This window comes from Elephantulus edwardii, unplaced genomic scaffold (genome assembly GCF_000299155.1).
Source record: "Elephantulus edwardii isolate Elephantulus edwardi_28Jun2011 unplaced genomic scaffold, EleEdw1.0 scaffold00167, whole genome shotgun sequence".
In the NCBI taxonomy this organism is placed as follows: domain Eukaryota; kingdom Metazoa; phylum Chordata; class Mammalia; order Macroscelidea; family Macroscelididae; genus Elephantulus; species Elephantulus edwardii.
This window is the reverse complement of record NW_006399917.1, coordinates 6,658,134-6,669,437: the sequence shown is the minus strand read 5'-3', so window position 1 is coordinate 6,669,437 and position 11,304 is coordinate 6,658,134. Positions and strand designations below refer to the sequence as shown.

General features: G+C 39.2%; 1 protein-coding gene across 1 annotated transcript in view; it reads right to left on the bottom strand.

Annotated features, from left to right (window-relative positions):
- Window positions 1-230: 230 nt before the first annotated feature.
- Window positions 231-11,304, bottom strand: part of ARAP2 (ArfGAP with RhoGAP domain, ankyrin repeat and PH domain 2) — a 302,530-nt gene continuing 291,456 nt past the window's right edge. The window contains exons 31-32 of the mRNA XM_006895415.1: window positions 9,570-9,704; window positions 231-619 (exon numbers count right to left, since the gene is read on the bottom strand). Coding sequence (XP_006895477.1) covers window positions 242-619; window positions 9,570-9,704 — 513 coding nt within the window. The 3' untranslated portion in view covers window positions 231-241. The remainder of the gene's footprint in view (window positions 620-9,569; window positions 9,705-11,304) is intronic.

Sequence of the window (11,304 nt, the reverse complement as noted above, 5' to 3'; positions counted from 1 at the left end):
AGTAACCAAATGTCTTCTTGCACAAGGTTAAACGGTTCAACTTTACAAGCTTTGTTCAGACCAAAATAGAGTTAATCTTATAGTTACCACATATATACATAATATTTAAAATGTTCTTTAAATGTTTAAGTACAGCTAGATAAATCTCACAGACCAAGAATCACAGTATGGTTCAGCTTCTGGTTTGAGCAAACACACTGTGGAGACAATATTTAAAAACAAAACCAGGCTTTGTGAAAAGTCACTTTGTTTCTTTCTGCGAAACCGGCTCATCTAGAAACTCTTTTGGAAGTGTTCTTGTCCGCAATAGGACCACATTAAGTTCCTCAATGACTTTGGATGGTAATTTGTTATCAGAGTCCAAAGTAGCCTTACTATTTTCAGTCTTTTTCAATGTCTTTAAGCCTTTAGAGAATTTTTCTTGCGCTGAGAACTCAGCTCCGGTGTCCTCCAAGCAGTTAAAACTCCGGTATTTCTTGGTTCGGTTTCGAAGTTTATCTTCCCTGTGCTCCAGGCACTGGGCTACCATGGTGGCTCTCTCCTTTAATCTGCAGTCCACAGACTCTTCTTTATCTTGCTTTGCAGTGAGCCTCAGCCTTTCAAGTTCTGCTCTGGCACTCTAAAAAAAAAGAAAATAAAATAGTCTCACAAGGAAGCAAGATTAAGGTTAAAAAATATAACCAGCATCTAAGTGGAAGATGTTTCCTATATCAGAAATTATCTCGATGATTTGAGTTCTCAATTCTCTTTGACACAAGGGTCATGCTAGAAGTGTATGTTGGTCTTAGAGCTATCATGTAAAATAAAACTTAAACCAGAGGAGTTCATTTTAATATGTACTTAACATGCTGATTTAAAGCAGTCTTTTATGCTAGATAGACACAATCCTTTCAAATTTGTCTCTCACAACTCACGTCTGCCGGGATGCACTCGTAATTCCTATAGTGGTGTGTGGCAGAACCAAGGGAAAAGTTGGTATCCAACGTGAGTAAAAGCTTGCTCATGACCTTGTCCCCCACCTCTATGATTCACTGTATTAGCATTTTAGGGGCTTCAGTGTGAGGTCCACGGGGAGTTGTGCTGCTACCCTGAAGGTGGCACCTCTCTGGTGATTTGAATCCACCAACAATTTACCAGAAGAAAGATGGGCAAACTTCTCTCATGCAGTCTACAGCCTTGGACACTATGAGTCAGCTCCCACTTAATGGCAATGCGGTTCTTTCTTTTTTTTCTGGGTACTAACACATGAAAGAGGGAAGTCTGGTGGTCAAGTGGTAAGAAGTTGCTCTGTCCACCTGAATGCATGTAGTTCAAATCTACCAGTCGCTCCATAGGAGAAAGATGAGAAATCTCCTGGGTAATTTATGTTGTTGTTGATTGCCTTTGAGTCCAGCATGACTCATAGTGACCCTATGAACAAAAGGCCTGAAGTTTTTCTATAACTATCAACATTTATCAAAGTCCATAGAGTTTCCAGAGGTATGTTGTTTAGAAAGTGGATGCCACTTCTGCTTATTTATATAGCCTCTGCAAAGCTGAGGGCGGATCAGCTATGAGTCAATTACGACTCTACGATATATAATAACAACAATAACACCATATAAAAGGATACTGACGGTTATGACAATAATTGGTTTCATTTCTTTGTCTTGATTTTTTAAGCCTTCTCCTAGTAAGACTATCTGACAAATGTAACTTTGCCCTGACATAATGCCTATACTTGCAGAGAATTTTTTTTCCCCAAAAACTCCACAGTGCTTATTTAGAGTTTGGTTTATTTATGCATGAAAAATCATCTTTTGTACATATTCACTCAGAGACCTACAAAGGACCAACAATACTGGGACTACTTTGTAACATCTGCAATGGCACAGAGGTGACCCTGTAATGTTTCAGTATCTTGTGATCAATTTGCTGGTAAAGGCATATGGCATTTTTCTTCAACTCTTAGTGGGAAGTGCATCCTGATGAAGTGCAAGAGATAAGAAAGAACAGAAAATTAAGCTCACGAGGAGAATGAAACCCCAGAGAAAAACTAGTAAACTGTGGGGTTGTGGATGGGAAAACTTATTTTTACTTTCACAAACAGGATAGTTTTCTTCAACATTTCTTCAGTGAAAAGTGCAAAATAGCCAACTAGAAGTCTCCAGGATAATTTTCATAAAGTTATGCAGGTTTGAAAGTGGAAAGATGAAATGAAAATGATATTCAAAATTAGGAAAGAAATGTGTCAGGGATGAATCCTGTCCCCATACCTTTTCAATCTGAATGCAGAACAGATTATTAGGGAGGCAGGGCTTTATGAAGAGGAGTGTGGCATCAGGATTGGAGGAAGACTTACTCAAAATCTGCATTATGTAGGTGACACAATTTTGCTTGCTGAAACTGAAGAGGAACTTGCTGCAAAAGATCAAGGACTGTAGGATGACTCAATATGGATGAAGCTCAACATGAAGAAGACAAAGATTCTCACCTCTGGGCCAACGAGCAACATCATAATAGATGTTGAAGAGATTGAGATTATAAGCAATTACAGTCTGCTCGGATCCACAATCACCACTCTTAACACCAGCAGTCAGGAAATTAAAAGACAAATTACACTGGGAAAATCTGCTGTCATCGACCCCTCCAGAGTGCTGAAGAGCAATGAAGTCAATCTAGATACAAAGGTGTGCCTAATCCAGGCCATGGTTTTCTCAATTACTTGTTATGCTTCAGAGAATTGGACAATGACTAAGGATGACAAAAGAAGAACAGATGCCTTCGAGTTGTGGTGCTGGACAAGAGTTCTGAACATACCATGGACTGCCAAGAAAACAAATAGGTCTGTCTTAGAGAGGGTGATACCAAGTCTCTCCTTGGAGGTTAAGATTTCGAAGCTTTGCCTCACTTACTTTGGGCACGTGGCCAGCAGTGATCAGTCCTTGGAGAAGGACATCATGCTTGGAAGGGTGAGTGGACAGCGCAAGAGAGAGAGACTCCATGAGATGGAGTGATACAATAACTGGGGCAATGGGGGTTGGTGTGTCAGAATCAGTGAGATTGGCTCAGGACAGGGAGGGGTTCAGAGCTGCTGAATATAAGGTCGATAAACATTGCAGGTGACTCACGGGCATATAACAACAATAACATACTATGACAGGCTTGGAAGCAAGAGTGGCATCCACTTCCTAAATAACATGCCTCTTGAAATTCTATGAAATTTGCTAAATGTCAATGTAGAGGTGCTTTTGGCCTTTTGTTCATAGAGTCACTGTGAGTCATGCTTGATATGAAGGCAATCAACAACAACAGCAACATGAAATAATGTGCCATAAACAGTACAGTAAGTATTTTAAGGTACTGTTTAAAAGGAATAACATATTTCCTACTCAACTTTCTTTCACAGCAATTACTACTTTCTAAAGGACCTGTTACTGATGCTTGTGACTGTCCAAATGTTCCTACTAGAGGAGTCACACCCTGCACTAGGATTTTCTGCTGTTGTTGCTGCTTGTCTGACTTGTTCACGGATGAGTAACTCTAGTACATGCAATGTACTCTAGTGTATGCAGGCAACAGTTAATACTTTGGATGAATGAAGAAAACAAAACTATTTTGTAATGTATAAAGCTCTATTGTGTTTTCCTAAATTTCAGCAGATTGAAGCAAAAATACATCAGAAACATTCAAGCTGGATGAGAATACTTTCATAAAGATACTTTATCAATAACTTCAACTTGGAAATTTATGACACAATTATGGTTACCCACTGTAAGGAGAATCCAGTTTTCTTCCTTTCTTTAAAACCTTTAGGATGAAATATTTGGTATGTAACTTAGTCTATAGTTTTATTAAAAGGAAATGTTCAAATAATATTGGAGAAAGATTAATGTTAATCGCAGTCAATAAGTATAGATTTATATCCAGGAATTTATAAAAGAAATATTATTCTGGCAGGTAAGTTTTACTAGATTCTGGCAGGTAAGTTTTACTAGATGTCTGTTTCCCAGGAAAAGATTAACTACAGTATGATTCTATATGATAGTAGACTAAAATAAACAAAAAACAACAACAAAAAACCCAAGAAAACAAAAACCCCACCACACCCCAAATGACAAACTCATTGCCGATGAATTTCTTCCAACTCAAAGTAACCCTCCACATTGTTTCTCAGGTTATAAGAGGCAAATGGAAGAGACTATTTTTATTTCCCCCTAGTGGAGCGGCTGGTGGATTTGAACTGCTGGAAACATGTTTTTGTTAAGTTGTTGCTAAGTGCTGTTGAGTCACAGATGACTCATAGTGGCCCTATGAATGAAAGACCTGAACTTTTGTATAACTTTGGTTGTCCACCATGGGTAACAATTATTGCATCTGGCACATCAGTGTCACAGTGTTCAGCATCATAGCAACCACGAGTTACCTCTGTACAGCAAATAGACCAGTGCTATACCACTTAGAAGAACGTTTGACAAAAACAATTTAAACCAGGCATGAATGCCACAGATTAAATTCACCCACCCTGGGCTTGGTAGCATAACTTTCTGTCCACTAGGCTCTCTCTATGATGTTGTTGCCATTGTTGTTTAGTGCTGTTAAGTCACAGACAACTCATAAAGACCCTGGAAATATGTAGCCTTATGGTAACAGTGAAACTCACTAAGGTCTTTGCCACCAGATATCTCTATGATGATAGACAGTTCTTAATACTTCTTAACTATCAGAAGAAAGCCTTTTGAGTTCTCAGAAATGCAGAAATAGGGGTCATGTATTAAAGACATGTAATGCTGAATTAGTAAGGAAAATATAAAATTCAATGTTAGTCCAATTATATGAGCAAGGTACAATGGTTTTTCAGTTATCAGAAATGAGAAATGACATGGCTTTAGTTTGTGCCTCGTATATTTTTCCATTACATCCAGAGATCTGAGTCAAAATAAATGTGACCAGCATGTATTATTATAAAAGAAGCTCCCTTTTCTAAAATATAAAAGAAGCTCTCTTAAAGGATTTTTATCAAATTCACTATATTAGTTGATAACCTCTACACTATACTAATAAAATCACATCATTTAATGTCATCCTCACCTAAATAGTTTTAAACTGCCACAGTATAAATTACATAGACTTAAACATTGAGAAACAGACACTCAAGATATAATTTATCAAAAGTTATATTAGCGGGAAAGTTCTGAATAGGAAGCCAGATGTATCTGAAACCAATGTCCTGCTTTGAACATCAAAATGGGCTTCTGGTGGCTGGAAGGAGAGCAGAGTCTCTTGTAAAGAACTGAATGTCTTCACTGTTTGCCCCAATCACACCATTGTACTATGTTCACAATTTTCACTTGTTTAACTAAAAAAACTTCCTTAGGAGTTACTAAAAGGAACAGTGAATTTTGAAAACTACTATTTTCAAGTTATTCTGATCTTAATAAATTCTAATCATGTGTCAGTCATTTTTGTAAAAACCCACACATACGATATAATCGAATCATCATGATGACCCTTTGAGTAGATTATTTTATGATCCTTTGTTGCACACAGGGAGCTCTGTTGGTGTAATTCACAGAGTAATGAATTGCTAATCAAAAGATGAAATCTTTCTGGCAGTTTGAATTACCAGAGCCTTCTTGGAAGAAAGATGGGTAATCTCTTTCTGTGTGATTTGTAAAGCTTCTGAAAACACAACGGAGGGTCAATAATGAGCTGATTCTGACACAATGGCAGATAAGGAAGCCTAGAACCTAAAGTTAAGTCATGTAGCCAAGGTTGTAGAGGAAATAGGTAGGAGAGCCACAGGCATTACTTTACTTTGTGCATTCTAAAGTACTGAGCTTGCTGCTTCATGTGTCATTTCCTTCGCTGACAACTTAATTGCTCTGGCTTACGCAACCCGTTCACTACAAATTTAAGCTACTTGTTTTAGAAATCAGTTTCTTTGGGAAGCTTTCCTTACCTAGATGAGCTATCCTTATAAGACTTTCCACTAAACTTTGCAGAAGTAAGATGGGTCGCAGAACGAAGAAGTCAATACAAGATCAGATAGTCAAATTTACCAATCCACAGAAAAAGTGATGATAATTATTCATTAATATATACTAATAATCATATTTTTTCCTTATGAACATGCTGTTCCAGGAATATTTCTTTTTCTACTTTAAAATCAGGAGCTCAGAAGAGGTTATTCTGTAAATGAATTTGATTTGAATATTTTCATGAACCAAATGTTGTTGTTGTTATGTGCTGTCGAGTCACTTGTGACTTATAGCAACCCTATGTAAAACAGCCCTAAACTCTGCTCTGTCCTGTGCCAATCGCACCATCTCTGATACACCTATCCCGATTACCCGTCACTGAATCAATCCAGCTCATAGAGGGCCTTCCCCTCCTGCGCTGTCCCTCCACCCTCCCAAGCATGATGTCCCTCTCCAAGGACCGGTCTCTCCTTACAACATGTCCAAAGTATGTTAGATGGAGCCTCAGAATCCTTGCCTCCAAGGAGCCACCCAGTTTAATCCTTTCCAGGATGAATCTGTTTTCCTAGCCATCTATGGTACCCGCAATACTTTTCTCCAGCACCACAGCTTAAAGGCATCAATTCTCCTTCTATCCTCCTTTGTCACTGTCCAACTCTCTGATGCATAACAAGTGATAGCAAAGACCATGGCCTGTATCAGATGCACCTCAGTCTCCAGAGAGACACCATTGCTCTTCAGTACTTTGGAGAGGTCCTTAACAGCAGACTTTCCCATGGCAATTTCCTGGCCACAGTGCAAGAGTGTTGACTGTGGAGTCAAGCAAACTAAAGCTGTGAACAATCTCAATCTCTTCACCATCCATCCTGATGCTGCTAATTGGCCCTGTGGTGAGAATCTTTGTCTTCTTGACATTGAGCCTCAGTCCATATTGGAGGCTGCAGTCCTTGACCCTCTGCAGCAAGCATTTCAGGTCCTCCCCAGTTTCAGCAAGCAGGGTTGTATCATCTGCATAACGCAGATTGTTAATAAATCTTCTGCCAATCCTGATGCCGCATTTCTCCTCATAGAGCCCAGCCTCCCGGATAATCTGTTCTGCGTACAGGCTGAAAAGGTATGGAGACAGGACACATCCCTGGCGTATACACCCTTCCCAATTTTGAACCATGCAATGTTTCCTTGCTCTGTTCTGACCACTGCCTCTTGGTCCAAGTATAGGTTTCTCATTAGCACGATCAAGTGTTCTGGGATTCCCATTCTTCTCAGAGTCAGCCACAGTTTGTTATGATCCACACAGTCAAACACCTTTGTATAGTCAATGAAACACAGATATACATTCCTCTGGTATTCCCTGCTTTCAGCTAAGATCCATTTAACATTAGCTACATAATTATGTATATCTTGCATTTTATTTATTTATTTATTTTTTAAGGGAGCTCTGGTGGCCTAGTAGTAAGAAAGAAGACTGCTAACCAAAAGGTATGCAGTTCAAATCCACCAGGTGCTCTCTGGAAGAAAGATGGGCAATCTCTTCCCATGCAATTAGCTGCCTCTGAAAACTCACTAGAAGGTCAGCTATGAGTCAATTCCAACTCAATGGTACAGACCAAGAACAAGAAGCCTAAGTGGTATCAAAAGAACCCAGGCTCACTGTAGGATATATTTATAACCTATGATGGCTTCATTGTTCAAACTATGTCCCAGTACTTTAGTCTCTGGGAAAAAGAGAATTTGGAGTTTGCCTTTCAACATGGCTTTTCTAGCATTATTTGAATGTGGATAACTGATTCACATGGATGAGTGGAACTTGGGCATGGGGTGTGTTGATTTATCCACAAGGAGATTGTCAAGTCTCCAAAATCTACAAGATGATTGGCTAGTCTTTTTAAAAAACTGAATAGCTTTAGCCACAGAGATCAGAATGCTCCCCTTGTCAGAGAGGAGGAAAGAGTCCTTCCCTAGTCCAGTGAACAGGAGGCAGGAAAATGTAGGACAAGCTAAGGGATGGCAACAGCAACTATAGCCAAACTGGAGAAATGACATTAAATGGGACTTTGAGGGAGAAGCCGATATTGTCAGGACTAAGAACTTTGTTGGACAACTGGATGGAAAGTCAATATTGACAGGAATGAAGACTTGGTAACATGTAGAGCCATGAGGCTCGAGGCTGAGGTGCCTGTATGCATGTATTGGGAGTTGTATTCTGCTAGTAATTTGGATTATAACCTTTTGATTTTCCTAATATGGTTCTGTGAGATCTGTGAGTTATGTCATCAGATGTTGGACCTAGTAGACAATAAGACTGGTGTTAAAATGAATAGAAAGGGGCATGGGAGCATGAGAGACATGTCTGATCTCATGGGAATTGATTTTGTGTTACTGATATTGTGAATGGGTACAGTTGCTAACAATCAGATACGGCTCTCTTCATGTGTCCCTTGCTCATTTTACAGCAATTCACAGAATTTTAAGGTTCTTGAATAGAGAAGGACCCCATAGTACTAGATAAGAGTTTAGGGTCATGACAAAGTCATACTTCCTTTGAATCCTGTTTTTCCCTTTGATTTTTACCAATATAGAAAGATCAGGTAGGTGAAAATAAAAATAAATCATCATTTTGACAACATTTTTACTTTTAGAGAAGAAGAAAACTTCAGTAAGACAAATACTCATTTGAAAAAAAAATTAAAACAATGAAGCCCAGATTTAAAAAATAATAATAAAAAAATTTTCCTCTTTCAAAAGGCTTTCATAGTTCTTTTTGGAGAATAAGATTCAAAGAGCCTAACTTCAAACTTAACTTGAAGAAAATATATAACACCTTTAAGATACTTTTCTTTTTACATCGAGGGTCTCAATTAAGGCACTGAGGCATGCATTAATCCCAAAGTGTCTAATGAGTTTTGAGAGTTAGCCTACATCCTTCCCTGAGGAGGCTGAGCTTTGTGGGAAGATTGATGCTACTTGTGCTCTGCCCGCCCCTTGAGGAGAAAGAAAAACAAACGCCAGCCTTCATGAAAGATGCCAAGTCTTCTTTATTGATTGTCAGAGGTATCTTGCAGATCCTTGAATTAACTGAGACACCCCATCATTTACCCAACTTCAGGAATTTGATTGTGTTACTAGCAACTCTAGTTGCCATGGCTCCAGACAAATTCTGCCACAAGCTCACTCTAAGGGTGTTACACGTGTACATGAAAGAGGAATAGAAGGCCGAGATTTTACTAACCAGAATTTCTGTTTACATATTTAAAAAATCTTTGGTACTTAATATACAAAAACATAAATAGTACTTTTCATATATATAGATATATTTTAAACTGGGAGCCTTATTATATTACATTAGAATAAAATGAAACATTTAGATTTTAAAAAAGGTAACACAAAAATTCAAAGACCTGCATCAAATTATTCCTAATGTTCCATGATGTAGGTGATTATTCCTGTGTGCTTCAAAATTATTATTGTGCTTCTGCAAGCCAATGAGGTAATTTCTGCACTAAATCATATCGATACACATGGACTCAATCACACTGATACAATAGAGAAACAAATGCTACAATTTCAATCTATTTCTGCAATTATACAACAAATACATTCTTAACTTACCTCAATATTTTTCTGAGCTAGTGTTGTATTTCTTTCATGATGAATGGGAATTAAAGGTAAACCTCCTATTTTGGGATTTTTGGTTATAGAGCGTTTTCGTTCCTTCCAAGCTGGTGGACATATATCATTTTCATGCTGTGGAAACATACATTTATTTTTTTTTTTTTTGCTGTTAGTATGTAGGTTTATTACAGGGTTGTTGTTGACGTTGTTATGTGCTGTTAAGTCATCTGCAGCCTTATGTACAACAGCCCTAAACTCTGCTCTGTCCTGTAACAATCTCAGAATCTCTGACACACCTAACCCCAATACCCCAGTCACTAAATCAACCCATCTCATCGAGAGACTTTCTCTCTTGCACTGTACCTCAACTCTCTTTGTCACTGTCCATTTGCCAGCACCAAACAGCAACTCCCTGATGGGAGTAAGCACTATGGAGACACACCACTCCGGGAGCCCTTCACAGAGTCAATCCAGCTCAACTTTACTGGGGACTGCAGAGCACTTATATACAAGCAAGTAAACAGGAAGACAGGATTGGGTGGGCTTGCAGACATGGGACATGTGGATTGGATAGGAGAACCTCAGCCTCGTGCAGACTACTCCCAGCTCAACAGATGAGGCAGCCATCTTCCCAGGTGGCGAGCTTTCTCAAGCCAGTACAGCCAAGCACAGGAGAGCTTTCTCTACCCCATATTAAAGGCCGTTGGGATACTTACACTTATTAGAAGCCAGGTGATTTGTCCTGGCCGGAGGCCCTCCCTTCCTCCGCAACAGTTCCTAACATCTCCTAAGCATGATGCCCTTCTCCAAGGACTAGTCCCTCCTTGTAACATGCCCAAAATATGTCAGACAAAGCTTCAAATTCCTTGCCTCCAAGGAGCAGCCCGGTTTAACCCTCTCCCGGACAAACCAATTTGTTCTCTTAGCAGCCCATGGTATATTCAATACTCTTCCCCAGCACCACAGATAAAAGGCATCAATTATTATGGGGTACCTCCACATATTGTAGTCATCACTAGGTTCCTTTTTGAATTTCTCTACACCAAGTGATCTACATTCTATGAAAATATTTCTAATGATGACTGTGACTCTGGCAGCACGGCACTTAGCAGTCAAACTGCTAAGTGAGCCAAGATTTCAGGTTGCAGTTCAATTTCTAAGTTAAAATATAAGCCATGGTCCTTTAAATCACTTGCCAAGCATCTCTCTGAAAGTTCGACAATGAATGATGACAGAAGAAGAATCAATAACTGACTTGTGGTATTGGAGAAATGTACTGAATAGCCCTTGGATTGCAAAAAGGATAAACAAATAGATCTTGGAAAAAGGGCAGCCAGTCTGCTCCTTGGACGTAAGGATTCTGAGGTTTCATCTGACATAAGTTGGGCATGTTGCAGGGAGGGACATCATGCTTTGAAGGGTGGAGGAACAGTACAAGAGAGGAAGACCCTTGTTGAGATTGATTTGATTCTGTGGTTGGGGTAATAAGAGTAGGGGAGTCAGGAACAATAAGGTTGGCACAGGTTAGAGCAAGTTTCAGGGCTACGGTACACAGGGTCTCTGAGTGGTGAGTGACTCAATGACACATCACAACAACAACAAAGGATGCTCTTTGGAGGCAAGGTTAGTGAAACTTCATATGATATACTTTGAGTATTTTTTTTGTTGTTGTTGTTATGTGCCGTTGAGTCGTTTGTGACTCATAGCGACCCTATGTACAACAGCCCTAAAC